Consider the following 25,479-nt stretch of genomic DNA (forward strand, 5'->3'; position numbering starts at 1 on the left):
GTGCTCTGCACACAGTAAGTGCCCAATATATACATCACTGATTGACTGGTATGTTTTTTCTACCAATACTGTTGCATTATACTCTCCCAAGTGCTCGGTACAGTGATCTGCGCAAAGTGCACAATAAAAATCATTGATTAAATCATTGATTAAATCATTGATTAAAAATCATTGATTAAATGATTGGAATATCTACCAACTCTACTGGTTCTAGAGAAGCAGCATGGCTCAGTGGAAAGAGCACGACCTTTGGAGTCACAGGTCTTGGGTTCAAATCCCAGCTCCGCCACTTGTCAGCTGTGTGACTTGGGGCAAGTCACTTAACTTCTCTGTGCCTCAGTTATCTTATCTGTAAAATGGGGATTAAGACTGTGAACCCCCGTGGGACAACCTGATCACCGTGTAACCTCCCCAGTGCTTAGAACAGTGCTTTGCACATACTAAGTGCTTAATAAATGCCATTATTATTATTATTATTGCCTCATACTCTCCCAAATACTGCTGTGGGCAGGGAATGTGTCTGTTATTGTTGTATTGTTGTCTCCCAAGCACTTAATAAAGTGTTCTGCACATACTATGAGAAGCAGCTTGGCTCAGTGGAAAAGAGCACGGGCTTTGGAGTCAAAGGTCATGGGTTCAAATCCCAGCTCCACCACTTGTCAGCTGTGTGACTTTGGGCAAGTTACTTAACTTCCCTGTGCCTCAGTTACCTCATCTGTAAAATCGGGATTAAGACTGTGAGCCCCAGGTGGGACAACCTGATCACCTTGTAACCTCCCCAGTTCTTAAAACAGTGCTTTGCACATAGTAAGCACTTAATAAATGCCATCATTATTATTATTACTGTCTCGTACTCTCCCAAATACTGTTGTGGGCAGGGAATGTGTCTGTTATTGTTGTCCGTTCTCTCCCAAGCACTTAATAAAGTGCTCTGCACATAGTATGTGCTCAATAAATACCATTGATCAATTACTTATCCTTGTGAGCAAGAAATGTGTCACTCCATTTGATATTTCCCAATTGCCTAGTACCAAGCACTGTACCAAGCGGGCACTCAATAAATGCTACTCCTACTGGACCCATCAGGCTCTGGATGAACAGCTCTCCTCTTCTAGTCTATAAGTTCATTGTGGGCAGGGAATGTGTCTGTTAGAGTGTTATAACTGTACTCTACCAAGCGCTTAGTCCAGAGCTCTGCACACAGAGAGCACTCAATAAATACAATTGACTGATGGCCTTAGTAACATCCCACACATGTCTATGTGAACCCTTGAAACTGGAGTGTTTTTCCAGGGTGACTGCTGACCTCCCGCTTGCTGCGGTTTTGAGGGCCTCCCCTCAACTCCGCAGTGAGGGTCCACGCCACTTCCAGTGCTATGTTCAAGACGCCCAGCCCCAAATGGATGCGGGGTTAGGGCTAGGACGGCTGGTAGGTGGACCTCCCGGACCCAACGGCCGCCTCCCTCGCTTACCACCATAAGCCGGGCTCATCTGCTAGGGCCCGGGTGGGCGACTCAAATCGGTGAATCCGAATGCCATCTTCATTCTTGTGTCCGGCCTGTTGGACTCCCAGCACGCTATGGGAATGATCACCCTCAGTTCCTGCCAAGCAGAAATTATCCTGTCAGCCCCACGGCACTTTTGTCCAAATCCGTAATTTATTCGTTGACATTAACATCTGCCTCACCCCATAGGCTGTAAGCTATTCCATTCATTAATCATATTTGTTGAGTGCTTACTGTGTGCAAAGCATTGTACTAAAATGGGAAAAGTACAATGGAACACATTTCCTGCCCACCACAAGTTTTCAGTCCATTCATTCATTTAATCAATCGTATTTGAGCACTTACTGTGTGTGCAGAGCACTGTACGAAGCGCTTGGGAAGTACAAGTTGGCAACCTATAGAGACGGTCCCTACCCAACAGTGGGCTCACAGTCTAGAAGTCATTTAATCATTCAATCGTATTTACTGAGCACTTACTGTGTGCAGAGCACTGTACTAAGCACTTGGAAAGTACAATTCAGCAACAGACAATCCCTGCCCACACCAGGTTCACAGTCTAGAACAGGGGAGAGAGACATCCAAAAAAAATGTAAACAGGCATCAATAGAAATAAATAGAATTCTAGATATACACACATCAAAACAAGGAAACAGGCATTAATATAAATAAATAGAATTATAGATATGTACATATACACGTATAGCGAAGCAGCGTGGTTCAGTGGAAAGAGCCTGGGCTTGGGAGTCAGCGGTCATTTGTTCGAATCCCAGCTCCACCACTTATCAGCTGTGTGACTTAGGGCAAGTCACTTACCTTCTCTGTGCCTCAGTTCCCTCGTCTGTAAAATGGAGATTAAGACTGTGAGCCCCACATGGGACAGCCTTGATTACCTTGTATCCCCCCAGTGCTTGGAACAGTGCTTGGCACATAGTAAGCACTTAAATACCAACATCATTATTATTATTACACATGTTCTGTGGGGCGGGGGCGTAGAGAAAAGGGAGTGAATTGGGGCAATGGGGGAGAGGGGAAGCTGAAGAAAAGGGGGGATTAGTCTCGGAAGGCCTCCTGGAGGAAGTGAACCTTCAGAAGGGCTTCGAAAGGGGTGGGGGGGATGTGTGATTGTTCTAGAGGGGGACATAGACATTAATAAAAATAAATTAGTTTTGGGCAGGGAACATTTCTACTAAGCTCCTGCCAGAAATTATTTGTCAGCTGCAAAAACCTAATGTCCACATCCTTAGTTTATTTATTCATAGCAAATTGTCTCAACCTCTAGACTGTAAACTCCTGGTGGGCAGGAAATGTGACAACTAAGAGCTTGAGAGGGTATGGCATGTGACACAATGCTCTGCACACAGTAAACACTCTAAAAATAAGACAAAGTACAAAGCACTAGAGTTGGGAGACATGATCTCTGCCCATAAGGAGCATAGAGTCTTAGATTGGAGAGTTGATGTTTTACCCCATTTTACTGATGAAGAAAGTGAGTCCCAGATATGTTGCACAGTAGGAAAGATGTAAAGCTAGGACACTGTATCTTCTAGGCCGTATGACTTAATTAGATGGGACACAATCAATTAATCGTATTTATTGAGCGCTTACTGTGTGCAGAGCACTGTACTAAGCGCTTGGGAAGTACAAGTCGGCAACACATAGAGATAGTCCCTACCCAACAGCGGGCTCACAGTCTAGAAGGGGGAGACAGAGAACAAAACCAAACATACTAACAAAATAAAATAAATACAATAGATATGTACAAGATAAATAGAGTAATAAATATATACAAACAATCCCTCTTGTTTGTAATAATGATGGCATTTTTTTAATGGCATTTATTAAGCACTTAGGTGCAAAGCACTGTTCTCAGCGCTGGGGTTATTTATTAAGCACCTACTATGTGCAAAGCACTGTTCTAAGCGCTGGGACGGTTACAAGGTGATCAGGTTGTCCCATGGGGGGGTTCACAGTCTTAATCCCCATTTTACAGATGAGGTAACAGACCCAGAGAAGTTAAGGGACTTGCCCAAAGTCACACACCTGACAATTGGCCGAGCTAGGATTTGAACCCATGACCTCTGACTCCAAAGCCCGGGCTCTTTCCATCGAGCCATGCTGCTTCTCTGTGGGGCTCACAATCTAAGTACGGGGTGGAGAACAGGTATTTCAACCCCACTTTACAGTTGAGAAGACTGAGGCATGAAGTTAAATGACTTGTCCAAGGTCACAGAGCAAACAACTAGCAGGACTGGGATTGGAACCCAGATCCTCTGACTCCCAGATTTGTGTGTTCTTTCCACTAGACCATACTGATTCCAACCTTGTGGCCCGGGAAAATGTCTACCAACTCTGGTATAGGTATATAGGTTTCAAGCATTTAGAAAAGTATTTCGCACATAGTAAGCACTTAACAAATACCATCATTATTATCATTATTATTTAGTGAAGACATACTGGGTGAAGAGCACTATATTAAGCTTTGGGAACTTAGTACAGTGGTCTTTACCCAGTAAGCCTTCATTAAATACCACTGATAGATTGATTTGAAATATCACCCAGGCAGAAGCTGTGATCTGTAATTTAAGTTCTTAAAAGCATTACAGCCTTTCTTTTCCTCAAACTCAGAGCTCCCTTCAAGCAGAAATTGGACAGAGAGAAGAGGGGAGGATTCCAGTCACCCTCAGGGGTAAAAAAAAAAAAATAATCTGTAGAATGGGACGCAGAATTTAGAACTTAATGTCTGCTTCTTTGCCCTCTCCATGGTGAGAGCCACAGACAAGTTAAAGAATCAAATTCGCCTGCTGAAAATTCGCATGGCAACCTACCTCAAGGCATCTGCGGCTTTTGGGAGTACCCCAGGGATTGTTCACCCCCAAAGTAGAAGATGTTTGGAGACTTTTGCAGCACAGAAGCTGGAAGATTCATCTCCACGAGCTACTCTGGCTGGAATGCGATGGAAGAAACCACTCCGCCCCACCTGAACCACATTCAATCAGCAGGGCTAATTGCCCAATGATTTTCACCTGGGCTTCTTCTCTCTTCTCCTCCCTCTTCCCAAATTCCCTTTCTTTCTCCTTCCCTCCGTTCCAACACTGAAGGATGAGTCAATTTTCAGGTTCTAGAGCATACATCCGATCCCATCAATCTGTCCCTCTGGACCCCAAAGTTCAAGATAAAAACCAGCAGAACTTTCTAGCCCTAACAGCCCTTTCTCTTCAATCAATCAGTCATATTTATTGAGCGCTTACTGTGCATGTGACCCAGGCTTCTTATCTTCCTTCCTTCCTTCCAAAGCCCACCCCCTTCCGTGATTAACCCCCTTCTCTCTGGGTGATCACCCCCCTCCATTTCAGTTTCCAGTTTGGGTTTGCCTTCCTCTAACTCAATGGAGCTGTGGTATGGAGTGGCAAGGAGGCTTGGCACTACGGTTTTGAAATCATTAGTAGATAATGCGGGCCTGACAATGAGAAGGACCTTCGTTCTCATCCTGGCATTGCCACTTCTCTGCCCTGTGACCTTGGCCAAGTCACTTCACTTCTCTGTGCCTTAGTGACCTCATCTATAAAATGGGGGTTAATAATGATAGGAATAATAGTGGTATTTATAATAATAATGGCATTTTTTAAGCGCTTACTATGTGCAAAGCACTGTTCTAAGCGCTGGGGAGGTTACAAGGTGATCAGGTTGTCCCATTGGGGGGGGGGGGGCTCACAATTTTAATCCCCATTTGACAGATGAGGGAACTGAGGCACAGAGAAGTTAAGTGACTTGCCCAAAGTCACACAGCTGACAAGTGGCAGAGCAGGGATTTGAACCCATGACCTCTGACTCCAAAGCTTGTGCTCTTTCCATTGAGCCATGCTGCTTCTTTATGGGGCTTACAGTCTAAGTACGGGGTGGAGAACAGGTATTTCAACCCCACTTTACAGTTGAGAAAACTGAGGCATGAAGTTAAATGACTTGTCCAAGGTCACAGAGCAAACAACTAGCAGGACTGGGATTGGAATCCAGATCCTCTGACTCCCAGATCTGTGTGTTCTTTCCACTAGGCCATACTGATTCCAACCTTGGGGACAGGGAAAATGTCTACCAACTCTGGTATAGGTATCGAGCACATAGAAAGCATGTAACAAATGCCATCATTATCATCATTATTTAGTAAAGACATACTGGGCGAAGAGCATTATATTAAGCTCTTGGGAACTTAGTACAGTGGTCTTTACCCAGGAAGTCTTCATTAAATACTATTGATAGATTAATTTGAAATATCACCCAGGCAGAAGCTGTGATCTGTAATTTAAGTTCTTAAAAGCATTACAGCCTTTCTTTTCCTCAAACTCAGAGGTTCCTTCAAGCAGAAGTTGGACAGAGAGAAGCGGGGAGGATTCGTCACCCTCAGGGGTAAAAAAAATAATCTGTAGAATGGGACATAGAATTTAGAACTTAATGTCTGCTTCTTTGCCCTCTCCATGGTGAGAGCCACAGACAAGTTAAAGAATCAAATTCGCCTGCTGAAAATTCACATGGCAACCTACCTCAAGGCATCTGCAGCTTTTGGGAGTTACCCAGGGATTGTTCCCCCCCAAAGCAGAAGATGTTTGGAGACTTTTGCAGCAGAGAAGCTGGAAGATTCATCTCCACGAGCTGCTCTGGCTGGAATGCGATGGAGGAAACCACTCCGCCCCACCTGAACCACATTCAATCAGCAGGGCTAATTGCCCAATGATTTTCACCTGGGCTTCTTCTCTCTTCTCCTTCCCCTCCCTCTTCCCAAATTCCCTTTCTTTCTCCTTCCCTCCGTTCCAACACTGAAGGATGAGTCAATTTTCAGGTTCTAGAGCATACATCCGCTCCCATCAATCTGTCCCTCTGGACCCCAAAGTTCAAAATAAAAACCAGCAGAACTTTCTAGACCTAACAGCCCTTTCTCTTCAATCAATCAGTCATATTTATTGAGCACTTACTGTGCATGTGACCCAGGCTTCTTATCTTCCTTCCTTCCTTCCAAAGCCCACCCCCTTCCGTGATTAACCCCCTTCTCTCTGGGTGATCACCCCCCTCCATTTCAGTTTTCACTTTGGGTTTGCCTTCCTCTAACTCAATGGAACTGTGGCATGGAGTGGCAAGGAGGCTTGGCATTACGGTTTTGAAATCATTAGTAGATAAGAACACGGGCCTGAGAATGAGAAGGACCTTCGTTTTCATCCTGGCATTGCCACTTCTCTGCCCTGTGACCTTGGCCAAGTCACTTCACTTCTCTGTGCCTTAGTGACCTCATCTATAAAATGGGGGTTATTTATAATAATAATATAATGATAATGGCATTTTTAAGCACTTACTATGTGCAAAGCACTGTTCTAAGCACTGGGGAGGTTACAAGGTTATCAGGTTATCCCATGTAGGTCTCACAATTTTAATCCCCATTTGACAGATGAGGGAACTGAGGCACAGAGAAGTTAAGTGACTTGCCCAAAGTCACACAGCTGACAAGTGGAGGAGCAGGGATTTGCTCAGTCACACAGCTGACAAGTGGCAGAGCAGGGATTTGAACCCATGACCTCTGACTCTAAAGCTCGTGCTCTTTCCACTGAGCCACGCTGCTTCTCTTTGGGTATTTGCTTTTGGGATTTGGTATTTGTTAAGAGCGTACTGTGTGCTAGGCACTGTACTAAGCGCTGGGTTAGATAGAAACAAATCAGTCTGGACAGAGTCCCACATTCCAGTGCCTAGAACAATGCTTGGCACATAGTAAGCACTTAACAAATACCATCATTATTATGGGGTTCCCAGTCTCAATCCCCATTTTACACAAGGGGTAACTGAGGCACAGAGAAGTGAAGTGACTTTCCCAAGGTCACACAGCAGACAAGTGGCAGAGTGGGATTAGAACCCACAACCTTCTCACTCCCAGGCCTGTTTTATCCACTAGGCCATGCTGGTTAAGACTGGGAGACCTATGTGGGACAAAGACGGTGTCCAACCCAATTATCTCGTATCTGCCCCGGAGCTTAGAAAAGTGCCTGGCACATAGTAAGTGCATAACAAATACCAAAATTATTATTATTAGTACTCTCACAAGTGATCAGCACACAGCAGTTGCTCAGTAAATAGCACTGATTGATTGATTCAGATTTCCTGGTGGGTGTGGATACCAAAGGAAGGCATGGTTGTTGATTCCTTTGGAAAGGAAGGATTCCTGTCCAATTTCACTTTATTTTAAAATCGGATGAGCTCAGATTCCGTGGGTGGAGGGAGTCAGACACCAGAAAGAGAGATGGTTTGGGGAGAGGATTGGAGAAGTTTCTCATTAAATGATAGTCTAGGGGAAAACTCTATCTTTTTCTTTACCTGAATGGTGACATGACTGGTTTCTAATTAGAATGAATTTACACAGTGTTCTCATTCGAAGAATAATGAAAAGAACTGAATACAAGATGGTGATGAAGAGAGGAAAGTTTTGAATTTTCCCCGCAACGGATTAGTACTCCTCTGCTTTAAAAAAATATATTATTTTCCTTACCAGTTGGCAGAGTGGATGGAACATGGGCCTGAGTCAGAAGATCACGGGTTCTAATCCCGACTCTGCCACTTTTCTGCTGTGTGTCCTTGGGCAAGTCACTTCACTTCTCTATGCCTCAGTTATATCATCTGTAAAATGGCCCCATGTCGTATAGGGACTGTGTCTGATTGGACTTGCTTGTAACCACACCAGGGTTTAGTACAGTGCCTGGCACATAATAAACACTTAATAAATACCATAATTATCATTATTATCAGTCAGTACAATTCTTTTAAAGATCAAAGCCACCCAAGGCTTTAAGGCACACTGTATTTCTCCAGAGTAGAAGCTGTTGATCCTAAATGCCAAGGGAGTAAGTGTGGTCTAATGGAAAGAGCCCAAGCCTCAGAGGACCTGAGTTCTAATCCTGCCCCTGCCACTGGGCTGCGTCACCTAACCTCTCTGGGGATCAGTTTCCTTATCTGTAAAATGGGTGGGCTGATCCCCACCTCTCCCAAGGAGGCTGTCAGGATAAAATGCCATTATCACTTGGGAAAAATTTCAATGCAACAGTGACACAATGGATTACTATCCTAATGTCAGAGCAGCGTGGCTCAGTGGAAAGAGCATGGGCTTTGGAGTCAGGGGTCATGGGTTCAAATCCCGGCTCCGCCACTTGTCAGCTGTGTGATTTTGGACAAGTCACTTAACTTCTCTGGGCCTCAGTTCCCTCATCTGTAAAATGGGTATGAAGACTTTGAGCCCCCCGTGGGACAACCTGATCACCTTGTAGCCTCCCCAGTGCTTAGGACAGTGTTTTGCACATAGTAAGCGCTTAATGAATGCCATTATTATTATTACAATGTCCTTCTGAATTTTCTTTATTCCTTCTTCCCTTCTCTAATGGATTTAACCAAACAAGGTAAATTATGTGAGACCAGATTTGTTTATTGACTGAACATATGTTGGGCTGCAAAAAAGCTCTCGCTGACAACAAATCCAATTAGTAAGAGAGGGGAACGGTGTTGCCTTTCCATTTTAAATATCACCAATTAGTAAAAGCAAAGCGTGCCTGACCTCAATGCTCAGCACAATGCAGGCTCCTGGGACCGGAGGCTAAGTGACAGCGACCTTCTGAAACTCCCCAACATCTCACGGCATTTGACAACTATGTCCACTGTACCCTTGTCCAACGTCTTTATCTTGTATCTCCCCCAGTGCTTAGAATGATAATAATAATAATGGCATTTATTAAGCGCTTACTATGTGCAAGCACTTAGAACAGTGCTTACACATAATAAGTGCCTTACAAATACCTCCATCTAGTCTATTCATTCGTACTTATTGAGCGCTTACTCAAGCAAGTCCGGGCGACGCAGGAGGGAGTGGGAGAAGGAGAAAGGGGGGATTAGTCACGGAAGGCCTCTTGGAGGAGATGGGCCTTCAATAAAGCTTTGAAGGCGGGGAGAGTCATTGTCTGTTGGATTGCTGTTGAGAAGCAGCGTGATAGTGGAAAAGAGCCCGGGCATTGGAGTCAGAGGTCATGGGTTCAAATCCCGGCTCTGCCACTTGTCAGCTGTGTGACTTTGGGTAAGTCACTTCACTTCTCTGTGCCTCAGTGACCTCATCTGGAAAATGGGGATTAAGACTGTGAGCCCCCTGTGGGACAACCTGATCACCTTGTAACCTCCCCAGCGCTTAGAACAGTGCATTGCACATAGTAGGTGCTTAATAAATGCCATTATTATTATTATTAATATAATTATTATTATTATTTGAGGAGGGAGAGCGTTCCAGGCCGGAGGCAAGACATGGGTGAGAGGTCTGCATTGACATATTCATCCCAACTTCCAGACATTATTCATTCATTCATTCAATTGTATTTATTGAGCACTGTGTGCAGAGCACTGTACTAAGCGCTTGGGGAGTACAAAAAGGCACATTAATGTCTGTCTCCCCCACTAGACTGCAAGCTCATAGTGGGCAGGGAGTGTGTCTGTTATATTGTACTCTCCCAAGGACTTAGTACAGTGCTCTGCACATAGTAAGTGCTCAATAAATATCACTCATTGTGATAACCCACTGACATCTTAAGAGCTTCTATCTGTTACCAGGATCCACCCTGTAGGACTCATGTAAAGGAGATGAGTGCACAGAATCATGTAGGAGAAATTCCAGTTTCCCACCATCATCTGCTCCTCTTTCAACGATCATCCGTGCTGGAAATCCACGATTCACATTCTTCTCCGCTCCGGGATATTTATTGACAGCCGGCAACGTCAGACTCGCTAGGGAATAGCTACATTTTCACTCTCACGTGTCTAATTCTAAAGGGGATTCAACTAGCTAATGACATTGTTCATTGAGCAGGCTGCAGTGGATAAATTATAGGCCACCAAAGGCATTTTTATTCCTTGTTTGGCAATGAGAAGGCTTGTGTTTGACTCATTGGGCCAATGAATGACCACGACCCAGGATGGTGTGATCTTTTGCTACAATTAGATGATGAGATCCCCCCGATACATCACGATTTCCGTGAAAGTTGGAATTTAGGGGACAGCTACAGGGAGGCTCTGTAATCTTCCTGTCCCCTTGAGGGAAAGCTGAATAAAGATATTTATTAGGCATGTATGTGCAAAGCCCTGAGATTGATCCTCCTCTAATAATAATAATAATCACTACAGTACTTGTTAAGCACTTACTCTATTTATTTATTTTACTTGTGCCTATCTATTCTATTTATTTTATTTTGTATGTTTGGTTTTGTTCTCTGTCTCCCCCTTCTAGACTGTGAGCCCACTGTTGGGTAGGGACTGTCTCTATATGTTGCCAGCTTGTACTTCCCAAGTGCTTAGTACAGTGCTCTGCACACAGTAAGCACTCAATAAATACGATTGATTGATTATTGTGTGCCAAGAATTGTTCTAAACACTGGGGTCGAGACAAGTTAATCAGATTGGACACAGTCCCAGTCCCGCATGAAGCTCACATTCTTAACCCCCAATTTACAGATGAGGTAACTGAGGCCCAGAGAATTAAAGTGACTTGCCCAAGGTCACGCAGCAGACAGGTGGCAGAGGAGGAATTAGAACCCAAGTGCTTCTGACCCTCAGGCCCGTGCTCTATCCACTAAGCCACACTAATTCCGACACCTAGTACAGTGCCTGGCACCTATCATCATCATCAATCGTATTTATTGAGCGCTTACTGTGTGCAGAGCACTGTACTAAGCGCTTGGGAAGTACAAATTGGCAACATCTAGAGACGGTCCCTACCCAACAGTGGGCTCACAGTCTAAAAGGGGGCTCACAGTCTAAAAGTAGTAAGCGTCTAACAAATGCCGCAATTATTATGATGGGATACTGTAAGTTCATCCTCTAGACTGTAAACTTGTTGTGGGCCGGGAGTGTGTCTGTTTATTGTTCTGTTGTACTCGCCCAAGAGCTTAGTACAGTGCTCTGCACCCAGTAAGCGCTTAATAAATAAGACTGACCTGACTGTTCCAAAATGACAGGCCTTGTTCTGCCTCATAGTCCGAGGGGTCAGGAGGGGAGACATCATATCCCCCGAGAACAGAATGCACCCCCATTTTACAGGTGAGGGAACTGAGGTCCACAGAGATCAAGTGATTTGTTCCAGACGGCTCAGCAGGCTGGGATTAAAACCCGGATCTCTTTCTACCGGGAACTATTGCAGAGCCACGGATCATAATAATAATAGTAATAATAATAATAATAATGGCATTTGTTAAGCGCTTACTATGTGCCAAGCACTGTTCTAAGTGTTGGAGAGGTTACAAGGTGATCAGGTTGTCCCACGGGGGGCTCACAATCTTAATCCCCATTTTACAGATGAGGTAATTGAGGCCCAGAGAAGTTATTCATTCATTCATTCATTCATGTATTTATTGAGCGCTTACTGTGTGCAGAGCACTGTACCAAGCGCTTGGGAAGTCTGGATCTGGTTCGACCCATCGGCTACTGGCGGCACCTCTGAAGACGGCAGTGGTCCTGGCTATTGCAGGGAAGCAGAGTGGCGTTGTGTGAATAGACCACGGGCAGAAGGACGTGAGTTCTAATCCCAGCTCCACCACTTGTCTGCTGGGTGACCTTGGGCAAGTCACCTCACTTCTCTGGGCCTCAGTTCACTCATCTGTAAAATGGGGATTAAGACTGGGAGCCCCGTGTGGGACAGGGACCGTGTCCGACCCAATTTGCTTGTATCCACCCCGGTGCTTAGTACAGTCCCTGGCACAACCAGTGCTTAGAACAGTGCTTTGCACATAGTGAGCACGTGGCGCAGTGGAAAGAGCTCAGGCTTTGGAGTCAGAGGTCATGGGTTCATATCCCAGCTCCACCAATTGTCAGCTGTGTGACTTTGGGCAAGTCACTCCACTTCTCTGGGCCTCAGTTGCCCCATCTGTAAAATGGGGATTAAGACTGTGAGCTCCCCCGTGGGACAACCTGATCACCTTGTAACCTCCCCGGCGCTTAGCACAGTGCTTTGCACATAGTAAGCACTTAATAAATGCCATTATTATTATTATTATCATTATTATTGTAAGTGCTTAACAAATACCATCGTTACTACTACAGGGAAGCAGCATGGCGTAGTGGATAGAGCATGGGCCTGGGATTCGGAAAGACCTGGGTTCTAATCCCAGCTCTGTCGCTTGTCAGTGTGTGTGTGACCTTGGGTGAGTCACTTCACTTCTCTGGGCCTCAGTTACTTTATCTGTAAACTGGGGATTAAGACTGTGAGCTCCCCCATGGGACAACCTGCTCACCTTGTAACCTCCCCAGAGTTTAGCACAGTGCTTTGCACATGGTAAGCACTTAATAAATGCCATCATTATTATTATTATCGTCATTATTATTGTAAGTGCTTAACAAATACCATCATTATTACTACAGGGAAGCAGCATGGCCTAGGGGACAAAGCATGGGCCTGGGATTTGGAAAGACCTGGGTTCTAATCCCAGCTCCGTTGCTTGTCAGTGTGTGTGTGACCTTGGGTGAGTCACTTCACTTCTCTGGGCCTCAGTTACCGCATCGGTAAAATGGGGATTAAGACTGTGAGCTCCCCCATGGGACAACCTGATCACCTTGTAACCTCCCCAGCGCTTAGCACAGTGCTTTGCACATAGTAAGCACTTAATAAATGCCATTATTATTATTATTATCATCATTATTATTGTAAGTGCTTAACAAATACCATCATTACTACTACAGGGAAGCAGCATGGCGTAGTGGATAGAGCATGGGCCTGGGATTCGGAAAGACCTGGGTTCTAATCCCAGCTCTGTCGCTTGTCTGTGTGTGTGTGTGTGTGTGTGTGTGTGTGTGTGTGTGTGTGTGTGTGTGTGTGTGTGTGTGTGTGAGACCTTGGGTGAGTCACTTCACTTCTCTGGGCCTCAGTTACTTTATCTGTAAACTGGGGATTAAGACTGTGAGCTCCCCCATGGGACAACCTGATCACCTTGTAACCGCCCCAGCGCTTAGCACAGTGCTTTGCACATAGTAAGCACTTAATAAATGCCATTATTATTATTATTATCATTATTACTGTACGTGCTTAACAAATACCATCATTATTACTACAGGGAAGCAGCATGGCCTAGTGGATACAGCATGGGCCTGGGATTCGGAAAGACCTGGGTTCTAATCCCAGCTCCGTCGCTTGTCTGTGTGTGTGTGTGTGTGTGTGTGTGAGACTTTGGGTGAGTCACTTCACTTCTCTGGGCCTCAGTTACTTTATCTGTAAACTGGGGATTAAGACTGTGAGCTCCCCCACGGGACAACCTGATCACCTTGTAACCTCCCCAGCGCTTAGCACAGTGCTTTGCACATGGTAAGCACTTAATAAATGCCATCATCATTATTATTATCGTCATTATTACTGTAAGTGCTTAACAAATACCATCATTATTACTACAGGGAAGCAGCATGGCCTAGTGGATAGAGCATGGGGCTGGGATTCGGAAAGACCTGGGTTCTAATCCCAGCTCCGTCGCTTGTCTGTGTGTGTGTGTGTGTGAGACTTTGGGTGAGTCACTTCACTTCTCTGGGCCTCACAGCTCCGTCGCTTGTCTGTGTGAGTGTGTGTGTGTGAGACTTTGGGTGAGTCACTTCACTTCTCTGGGCCTCAGTTACTTTATCTGTAAAGTGGGGATTGAGATTGTGAGCCCCATGTGGGGCTGTGTACAACCTGATTAGCTTGTACGAGTCGAGTTTCCAACTCATAGTGACTCCATGGACACCTCCCTCCCAGAACGCTCCACCTCCATCTACAATTGTTCTGACAGTGAATCCCTAGAGGGTTTTTTTTTTTTTTGTAAAAATGCAGAAGTGGTTTACCATTGCCTTCTTCCGCACAGTAAAATTTGAGTCTCTTCTCTCGACTCTCTCCCATTCCGCCGCTGCCCGGCACGGGTGAGTTTGGACTTGTAGCAGATGGCCTTCCACTCGCTAGCCACTGCCCAGGCTAGGAATGGGACGGGCAATCAATCAATCAATCAATCAATCGTATTTATTGAGCGCTTACTATGTGCAGAGCACTGTACTACGGGCAGGCCTCTGCTTGACTCTCCCTCCCGTAGCCGAGACTGGCAGAGTACTGGAAACTCCCCAGGTGCCATCCTGAGAGGGGAAGCTTGTATCTACCTCAGCGCTTAGTACAGTGCCTGGCACCCAGTAAGCACTTAACAAACACCATACAAAAATAACAGAGTTGGTAAACATTTTCTCGGCGCACAAGGAGCTTATAGTCTAGAGGAATGCCAAGGTAAAGCGTATTGAGTGAGTCCTATGTGTAGGGCACAGTACTAAGTGCTTGGGAGAGTTTAATACAACTGAATTATCAATCAATCAATCAATCAATCGTATTTATTGAGCGCTTACTATGTGCAGAGCGCTGTACTAAGCGCTTGGGAAGTACAAATTGGCAACATAAGACACATTATCAGACACATTACCTGCCTGTAATAAACTTGCAGTCTAGAAGGAGAGATAGGTATTAATATGAATAATTTCTGACCCTAATTATCCTGTATAAAGAGAGCCTACCAACTGGATGATTTGTCAATCCTTTACTTCTGTGCACAGAGAAGCAGCGTGGCTTAGTGGAAAGAGCCCGGGCTTGGGAGTCAGAGGTCGTGGGTTCTAATCCTGGCTCCGCCACTTATCAGCTGTGTGACTTTGGGCAAGTCACTTCACTTCTCTGTGCCTTAGTTACCTCATCTGTAAAATGGGGATTAAGACCGTGAGCCCCACGGGGGACCACCTCATTCCCTTGTATCTACCCCAGTGTTTAGAACAGTGCTCGGCGCATCGTAAGCGCTTAACAAATACCATCATCATCAGCACTGGACAAATCCACTCAAGGATGGAGAGAACATCTGTGTAGTAAAAATGACCATTGCTTTCTACCTGAAGGATGATGTGCACCTAGGGGCTTGATGGAAGGAAAGATGTGCATTCCGATTCTCTTTTTTTGCCCGGCGCTTAACTTATTTACACCTTTCCAAGCATTCACCCATATTCCCCCACTTTATTGTTTTTTTTCCCATTCAGAGTGTAAATTCTTTCCCCGACTAAGCACTCATTTCGTCTATTCCCTCTCCCTTCTGCATCACCTTGGCTCTTGGATTTGGACCCTTTATTCACCCAACACTTAGACACACATCCCTAATCTATTTATTTAGATTGTAAACTCCTTGTGGGCAGGAAATGTGTCAACCAAATCTGCTACAATGCACTCTCCCCAGTGCTCGGCACAGTGCTCTGCACACAATAAGCACTCAATAAATACAATTTATGGTATCTGTTCAGTGCTATGTGCCAGGCACTGTGCTTAGCTAGGGTAAGCTACTCAGGTTGGAAACAGTCCCCGTCCCACATGGGGCTCACGACCTTAATTCCCATTTTACAGATGAGGTAACTGAGGCACGGAGAAGTGAGGATACTTGCCCAAGGTCACCCAAAAGACAAGCGGTGGAGCCCAGATTAGAAGACAGACCCTCTCACTCCCAGGTCCAAGTTCATTCCACTAGGCCATGCTGTTTTTCTAGCTTGTTGTGGACAGAGAATGTGTCTGTTTATTGTTGTAGTGTACTCTCCCAAGTGCTTAGTACAGTGTTCTACACAAAGTAAGTGCTCAATAAATACAATCGACTGACTAAGCAGCATGATTGATTGATTTTGGGCAGGTAGCATGTCAGTTTTTCTGTTTATCCCAAGTAGCGCCTAGTACCGTGCTTTGCACATAGAAAGCGCTCAATAATTACGATTGAACGAACGCTCTGCACTAAGTGGGCACTCAATACTACTAATATTACTATTAAATCTCATTTTCGAACCCCAAATTGAACATGACCCACCTTGTGTCTTTCCCAACCTGTGTCCGTGTCTAAGGGGAATTCCAGGCAAGGTTTCAAAGTGGGTAGTCCGAATTGTGGACAGGGTTCAGCAGGCACAGCGGAAACCAGAACACGGACTCTTGAATTAATTTTTATTTTAGTTAAAAGTCGCCCCACGTGGTACACGAGGGAGGGGAAAGGAGATATAACCAGACCTGTCTCCAGAGAAAAATTCACACAGAAAAAGCATAATCAGAAAGACCCTTTTGTAAACCCGGTGAGATGAGCCCTTTTGATCTCTTGGGCGATTAATAAAATCTCAATGACTCAGTAATAGTAATTATAATAATAGTGGTGTTTGATACGCACTTCCTACGTGCCAGGTGCTGTACTAAGTGCTGGGTTGGATACAAGCAAATCGAGTCCCTGTCCCACATGGGGCTCCCAATTTTAATCCCCATTTTACAGATGAGGGAACTGAGGAAAGAGAAGCGAAGGGACTTGCCCAAGGTCACCCAGTGGATGAGCAGCAGAGCCGGGATTAGAACCCAGGTCCTTCTGACTTCCACGCCCTTGCTCTAGCTACTAAGTCGCGCTGCTGCTCTGTGCAGTAGAGAAATCGGTCTAATGAGCCGTGTTCTCTGAAATACTGCATCACAGGAAGGAACGGCACTCCAAGAAAAAGAAATTTAATGTTCTGTGGGTCTGGGTGGGTGACATCGGGAGGGAGTGACCATGTCCCCTAGGGATTTGATCATCTCATGGGGGTGTTTCTTATAAGGGTAAGAGTTTAGTGAACGTTCGATGAAGACAAAATCTGGGTTAAATCTTCCTGTCTACTAAATTCATTCATTCAATCGTATTTATTGAGCACTTACTGTGTGCAGAGCACTGTACTAAGCGCTCAGGAAAGTACAATAGAACAATAAACACATTCTCTGCCCACAATGAGCTTACAGTCTAATCGACTAGAAGGACTGGGCTTTCAAATCTATCCCCAGCGTTTCAAGAGTACCCCACTCTTCTAATGACATGTTCTACAATGTCTGTGGGTCTAATTGACTTCATATATGCAAAACAAACGAAATCAAGTCAAAGGTGACAATCCCAAAAGGGAATCTGGCTTCTCTATCTGCAAGGCCCGGGTGATTATGGTATGAAGGCCCTTTTAGACCCTCATTGATGTTATGGAAGAATTAGAATATTGGGTGTCTCTACCCTGCTCTCTTCAGGGAAAAAGCATAGAAAATTCCCAGATTGGAGTTGCAGGATACATCTAGAGTATGGTTATAAGGGTCAGGGAACTTGCCACGGAGGTGACAAAGGCAGACTGTTCTAGATCATAAAATAACAGGGCAGGATTTAGAAAATGTGTCTTTTTTTGAATTCTGCTTCTCCCTCCCTGATAAATGTTGGAAACAATTCCTTCCTGTAAATCGGTAGCAGCATGGGCAGCCATATGGCCTAGTGGATAGAGCATGGGCCTGAAACTCAGAGACCTTGGGAAAGTCACTTCACTTCTCTAGTCCCCAGTTTTCTCACCTGCAAAATGGGGATCTGATACCTGTTCTCCCTCCGACTTAGACAACGAGCCCAGTGTGAGACAGGGACTGGGTCCGACCTGATTAACTAGTATCTACCCAGGCGCTTGAGACAATGCATGACGCCTAGTAACTGCTTCACAAACATCATAACAAAAAGCGGGGGCTGGACCAGTGTAATAAGGACAGTAATGAAAGATTTTTATTTACTTCGGGTTAACTTTCCGGACTGTGGTTCCCGGGAGTGAGGAATTGTTTTATCCTGACAATCTCCAATGCTAGGGACAGCAAACCTGACTGCTAAACAGAAAAACTGGAATCAAAAACCTCTCCAGATTGGCCATCCGATTTATGACCCGCTGTATCATGGGTGATACATATCACCACACTCCATTTCCTGCAGTGAGGCAGTCATTCATTTATCCAATCGTATTTTTTGAGCTTGCCCTCCAGCCCAGCCATACCCGAAATAGGGAGGTACCAATCTGCCCTGCCTAATGGCAAACGAAAAAGCCGAATAAATCATGCCGGAGATGTGATCTCTCCTATTTTGTAAACCAACTGTTAGGGTATGAAGTGCTTTTTCTAGGCCAAGAACTGTGCTAAGCCCTGGGGTGGCTCCGAGATAATCAGAAGGCATCATTCCTTGTTCCAAATGGGGCTCCCAGCGTGGATGGGATCATAAGAGGCCTCAGACACCAACACAGATAAGAAGCAGCATGGCTTAGTGGATAAAGCACAGGCCTGGGGGTCAGAAGACGGTGAGTTCTAATCCTGGCTCCGCCACTTGTCTGCTGTGTGACCTTAGGCAGGTCACTTCACTTCTCTGTGCCTGTTACCTCATCTATACATAGGGGTGTGAGACTGTGAGCTCCATGTGGGACAGGGACAGTGTCCCACCCCATTTGCTTGTATCCACACCAACCCTTAGTACAGTGCCTGGCACACAGAGAGCGCTTAACAAATACCATAATTATTATTATTATTATTATTATTGTTACTCTTCCGATCGCTCAGCCGGTGCATGACTGACGTTCAGCTCAGTACACTGCTGCCTCAGAGACCCTGAGAGAGGATGGAGGGAAGCCTCTCTCACCAAAGCCGGCAGGACTCTGCTCCTCTGTTCATTGTTGAATTCAGGGGGCAGTTGAAGGCTTTCTGGAATTCCTCAAAGTTGCTAACAGCCCCGTTGACTCTGGAAAAGCAATAACAGAAACGCTCCTTGATTTCCCGGATCACATCAGGATTGCTGAATGCTGGGACTACAATGAGAACACCTAATTTTTCCCAGTGTCCAAAGTTACTTCCTCATCAATCGATCAGTGGCATTGACTGAACACTTGTAACTTTTTTTTAAATGGCATTTGCTAAGCACTTAGGAGGTGTCAGGCACTGTACTAAGCATTGGGGAACATATAAAAAATAATAATGATGGCATTTATTAAGCGCTTACTATGTGCAAAGCACTGTTCTAAGCACTGGGGAGGTTACAAGGTGATCAGGTTGTCCCACGGGGGGCTCACAGTCTTAATCCCCATTTTACAGATGAGGTAACTGAGGCCCAGAGAAGTGAAGTGACTTGCCCAAAGTCACACAGCTGACAATTGGCGGAGCCAGGATTTGAACCCATGACCTCTGACTCCAAAGCCTGGGCTCTTTTCCATTGAGCCACGCTGCTTCTCTAACATATGAGTTAATCAGGTTGGACAGAGTCCGTGTCCCACGTGGGGCTCACGGTCTTAATCCCCATTTTACATATCAGGGAACTGAGGCACAGAGAAGTTAAGTAAATTGCCCGACAGAATAATAATAATAATAATAATGATAGTATTTGTTAAGCACTTACTGTGTGCCAAGCACTGTTCTAAGCACTGGGGTAGATACAAGGTTAAGAGGTTGTCCCACATGGGGCACGAAATTTTAATCCCCATTTTACAGACGAGGGAACTAAGGCACAGGGAAGCTAAGTGACTTGCCCAAGGTCACACAGCAGACAAGTGGCGGAGCCGGGATTAGAACCCATAATCTCTGACTCACAAGCCCGGGCTCTTTCCATTAAGCCATGCTGCTTCTCTGATCACACGGCAGGTCATTTAGTGGACAGATGGATCGACAATGGAGTGGACGGTATATTCATTCATTCATTCAATCGTATTTATTGAGTGCTTACTGTGTGCAGAGCACTGTACTAAGCGCTTGGGAAGTACAAGTTGGCAACATACAGAGACAGTCCCTACCCAACAATGGGCTCACAGCCTGTCGGGATCAATCAAATTTATTGAACGCTTACTGGATGCGGAGCAGTGCTTGGCACTTAGTAATAGCTTAACAAATACCTTCATTATTATTATTATTAATAAGAGCTTGGGAGAGGATGCTATAACAAAGTTGGTAGACACATTTCCTGCCCACGATGAGCTTCCAGTCTAGAGCTCCGAGCAAGTCTTGTCCTGCGGCTTTGAGCCGGAGATCTTGGCCAGGGGATGCAGTGTGTCCTCTGGATATCCAGCAATTTATCAAACAATTCCTCTGGGGGTGTGAAGAAGTTAATGTCCCTCCCCAAACTGCCTCACAAACTCAAGGAATAACTCTAGGCCCTGGGAGAATTGAGTTCATTCCCAGATTGAGGCCCAGAAAACTCTTTTGAAAGTGGTTTTTCCACTAGGCGCTTTAACGATAACAAGGCGGGCGATTACTTAAGTCGCTCGGGTGACACTTGCTTGTCGTCTCCATACTCTACCCAATTTTATTTTCAAATTGCTGAGCTGAAATCCAGCAGTTTAGAAATCTCGGGCACCGCTGACTCGGCTGTTGACAGGCTTTCAAATAAAAGGCAGGCTTTTTTTCGATGAAATGCACACCCCCCGCCCCCGGCTTCCATGACCTTACTACTTACTGTCAAATCCTTGCATTTGGCATTTCAAAATGTCTGACCGTGGTAATCAAGCGCTCAGTGGTATTTATTGAGCACTTTATGTGCTAAGCGCTTGGGAGAGTGAACTTATGTACATATCTGTAATTTATTTATTTAGTCATAAGTTCAGGGAAGGGAGGGCAGGGAATGTGTCTCAACAGGTTTGAGAGTCAAAATGGTGGACATCAGTGGCTCAATCCTAATTTTCTCCTCTACTCACGGTGCTCCAAGGCAAGACCTCTGAAATAGTCTAGATGCACAGAGCAAGCGCTCAATAAATATGACCTACTGACTAGAAGGAAAGTATTGTGGACTGAGAGAAAAAGGCACAGGCCTAGGAGTCAGAGGACCTGGGTTTTAACTCTGGTTCCATCACTTGCCTGCTCTATGACCTTGGACAAGTTTCTCTGTGCCTCAGTTATAATAATAATAATAATAATGATAGCATTTATTAAGTGCTTACTATGTGCAAAGCACTGTTCTAAGCGCTGAAACTGTTCTAAGCGCTGTTATCTCATCTAAGTTATCATCTCATCTGTAAAATAGGGATTAAATCCTCTTCCCTCTGATTTACACTTTGAGCCCTATATGGGACAGGGGCTATGTTCAAACTGTTTATCTTCTCTCTATAGAGAAGCAGCGTGGCTCAGTGGAAAAAGCATGGGCTTTGGAGTCAGAGGTCATGGGTTCGAATTCCGACTCCACCAGCTGTCAGCTGTGACTTTGGGCAAGTCACTTCACTTCTCTGTGCCTCAGTTCCCTCATCTGTAAAATGGGGATTAAGACTGGGAGCCCCACGTTGGACAACCTGATCACCTTGTAACCTCCCCAGTGCTTAGAATAGTACTTTGCACACAGTAAGTGCTTAATAAATGCCATTATTATTATTATTATTATCCCAGTGCTTAGTACAGTGTCTGGCACAAAGTAAGTGCTTAACAAGTACTACAAAACAAACAGTGTGTTTGGGGAAGGATGAGATATCAATCCTATTCTATCTATCAATGGTATTTATTTGCTGTTTTTACTGATATTTGTTAAGCACTTACTATGTGCCAAGCGCTGTCCATTACTACTGTGTGCACAGCACTGTACTAAATGATCGGGAAAGTACAACGTAACATTTGATAGACACATTCCCTGCCCAAAAGCAGTCTAGAGGGATTTGGTTTGATCTGACAACTACCGGCTTTAAAATCCTCTGCTCCTATGGAACCGCTAAGAGGAAATTCCCAGCCTCATGATTAGATTATTATGGATTTTTATGCTGGCACAAATTTGTAGACAACATTAGAAAAGTTTCTGAAAATTGGGGAAGAGATGGCTTCCATCCCAGTCCCTCCGATGGGCAGCGGAAACATCTATTCGACAGAAAGCGCCACAATTCACGAAAAACATTATTAAACATTAATTAAAAATCCACGACGAATAAACAGGAGGCGCTGGGCCGAGATAACAGCCCTGGGACTTGGGATCCAGTGGAGAGGGATGTGAAATGGTCCTTACGTTTTTTAGTTTTCAGTTTTCCGGCTCTTGGCAAAGTCAATTTTTAGGGGATGCCACCTTCTTTCTCCCTTATCCACCTTCATGATTTCTAGAAAAGGGATGTAGCCTGGTGGAATAAGCATGGCCATGAAAGTCAGAAGGCCCGGGTTCTAATCTAGGCTCTGCCACTTGCCTGCTGTGTCACCTTGGGACAAGTCACTTAGCTGCCTCAAGCCTCAGTTTCCCCTTCTGTAAAATGGGGTGTCCTTCCTGTTCTCCTTCCTATGTGCGCCCTGTGTCTGACCCGATGACCAAGTAATAATAATAATAATAATGATTGCATTTGCTAAGCGCTTACTATGTGCAAAGCACTGTTCTAAGTGCTGGGGGGGATACAAGGTGATCAGGTTGTCCCACGTGGGCTCACAGTCTTAATCCCCATTTTACAGGTGAGGGAACTGAGGCCTAGAGAAGTGAAGTGACTTGCCCAGAGTCACACAGCTGACAATTGGCGGAGCCGGGATTTGAACCCATGACCTCTGACTCCAAAGCCCGGGCTCTTTCCACTGAGCCACGATACCTACTCTAGTGCTTAGTACAGAGCATGGCACATGGTAAGCGCTTAACAAATACCCCAATTATTATAATAAGTGCTTCAGCACCGTGATTGTTATTACGACCATTGGACTGTACTTTTTGAGCGGTGACCTAGAACACGAGCACTTCAAGATCAGTGGTTTCTTTTTCCTTGCTGTGAGTGTAAAATAACAGTAATGATTATGGTGTTTGTTAAGCGCTTATTATGTGTCAGGCACTGTACTAATCGCTAGGGTGGATACAAGCCAGTTGGGTACAAGCAAAGCAACCAGAATAAAATCAGCGATGTCTTCCAAATCCAAGGAAATATCGTTCTAGCTTCAGAAGCCCCAGGCAGCAAGGGGGGAAGGAATATGTCGGTTATATTGTTATGTTGTACTAATAATAATGGCATTTATTAAGCACTTACTATGTGCAAAGCACTGTTCTAAGCGCTGGTAAGTTACAAGGTGATCAGGTTGTCCCACATCGGGCTCACAGTCTTAATCCCCATTTTACAGATGAGGTAACTGAGGCACAGAGAAGTTAAGTGACTTGCCCAAAGTCACACAGCTGACAATTGGCGGAGCCGGGATTTGAACCCATGACCTCTGACTCCAAAGCCCGGGCTCTTTCCACTGAGCCACGCTGCTTCTCTGTACTAGGCCTCGGTGCTTACTATGTGCCAGGCACTGTACTAAGTGTTGGAAGCAGTGTGGCTTTGTGGACAGAGCTCGGGGCTGGGAGTCAGTAGGACCTGGGTTCTAATCCTGCTCCGACCCTTGTCTGCTATGTGATCTTGGGCAAGTCACTTCATTTCTCTGTGACTCAGTTCCCTCATCTGCAAAGTGGAGATTAAGACTGTGCGGGACAGGGACTGTGTCCAACCTGATTATCTTATATCTACCCTAGTGCTTAACACAGTGCCTGGCACATAATAAGCACTTAAAAAATACCACAATTATTATTATCATTATTGAGCATTTACTATGTGCAGAGCACTGTACTAAGGGCTTGGGAAAGTACAGTTCAACAGAAACAGCGGACGCGTTCCCTGCCCATAAGGAGTTTACAGTCTAGAGACGCGTGGCTCCAGTGGCGCAATCGATTAGCGCTCGGTACTTATAGGACGGTACGGGCATGGGCAATGCCGAGGTTGTGAGTTCGAGCCTCACCTGGAGCATCGTTTCTTTTAGACTGTGAGCCCACTGTAGGGACTGTCTCTATATGTTGCCAATTTGCACTTCCCAAGCGCTTAGTACAGTGCTCTGCACATAGTAAGCACTCAATAAATACAATTGTTGTTGTTGTTGTAGAGACGAGTTTACAGCCTAGAGAAAATCCTCATTCTACTTCCTCTTTGACTGTGAGGCCCTTGTTGGTCAGAGAATGTGTCCAACTGGACAATCGATAGATTGTTCAATCGTAGTCATTGTTTGTTTTCTGGTACTTAGTAAGCGTTTACGATGTGTCAAACACTGTTCTAAGTGCTTGGGTGGGTACAAGGTAATTAGGTGGGACCAAGCCCCTGGTCTGCAGCATGGGGGCTCACAGTCTTAAGTAGGAGGGAGAAGAGGGATTGAATCCACTTCACAGGTGAGGAAACTGAGGCAGAGAGAAGTTAGGTCCCAAGTCCCACAGCAAGGAATTGGAAGAGCAATTGGTAGAGCCAGGATTAGAAGCCAGGTCAGTGGTCTTTCCACTAGGCCACGCTGCTTCATGCCCTGTAGTAATCGTCAAATAACAAAGTTGGCCATCACATTTCTCCCCCAGCATCCAGCATGGTGCCTGGCACTAAGTCAGGGATTAATATACTAATACTTTCTATTATTATAGTTATTCAAAGGGCAGAAACGGGCAGTTTCCAGGCTCTTTGGAGAGTTGTAACCTGACAACTTGAGGAGGGTGGGAAAGAATTGCCTGAGGTAACAGCTCCAAGCTCCAGCTGGGAAACGTTCCGGGCAGACCCAGATAGCTTGGGCCTGGTCACCACGGAAAACTCCAGTGGCTCAGGATGGAGACGCACTGGCACGTGCCAGCGAGTCCAGGAATCTCAGGCTGCTCCTGATGGTCCCTGGGATCCCCACCACAGATTCCTCACTCAATCGCACTCAGGCCTCAAGGCCGGCCCCGTCCTCACTCGCCCTCGTCCCTCACGGCCAGCAGTGTCCTCACTCATCATCATCATCATCATCATCAATCGTATTTATTGAGTGCTTACTGTGTGCAGAGCACTGTACTAAGCCCTTGGGAAGTACAAGTTGGTAACATTATAGAGACAGTCCCTACCCAGCAGTGGGCTCACAGTCTAAAAGGGAAGGAGGTAAGATGGGGGGGTTGGAGAGGGGGACGAGGGGGAGAGGAAGGAAGTGGCTCAGTCTGGGAAGGCCTCCTGGAGGAGGTGAGCTCTCAGTAGGGCCTTGAAGGGAGGAAGAGAGCGAGCTTGGCGGATGGGCAGAGGGAGGGCATTCCAGGCCCGGGGGATGACGGGGGCTGGGGGTCGATGGCGGGACAGGCGAGAACGAGGTACGGTGAGGAGATTAGCAGCAGAGGAGCGGAGGATGCAGGGTGGGCTGTAGAAGGAGAGAAGGGAGGTGAGGTAG

General features: G+C 45.5%; 1 protein-coding gene and 1 non-coding gene across 2 annotated transcripts in view; one reads left to right on the top strand and one right to left on the bottom strand.

Moving 5' to 3' along the window:
* Positions 1–18,909: 18,909 nt before the first annotated feature.
* PHEX (phosphate regulating endopeptidase homolog X-linked) overlaps positions 18,910–25,479 on the bottom strand; it is an 82,231-nt gene continuing 75,661 nt past the window's right edge. The window contains exon 22 of the mRNA XM_038757279.1: positions 18,910–19,096. Coding sequence (XP_038613207.1) covers positions 18,994–19,096 — 103 coding nt within the window. The 3' untranslated portion in view covers positions 18,910–18,993. The remainder of the gene's footprint in view (positions 19,097–25,479) is intronic.
* TRNAI-UAU lies at positions 23,966–24,059 on the top strand. Its single transcript has 2 exons — positions 23,966–24,003; positions 24,024–24,059. It is a non-coding gene; the product is annotated as a tRNA-Ile (tRNA).

This window comes from Tachyglossus aculeatus, chromosome 15 (assembly GCF_015852505.1).
Source record: "Tachyglossus aculeatus isolate mTacAcu1 chromosome 15, mTacAcu1.pri, whole genome shotgun sequence".
NCBI classification, from domain to species: Eukaryota; Metazoa; Chordata; class Mammalia; order Monotremata; family Tachyglossidae; genus Tachyglossus; species Tachyglossus aculeatus.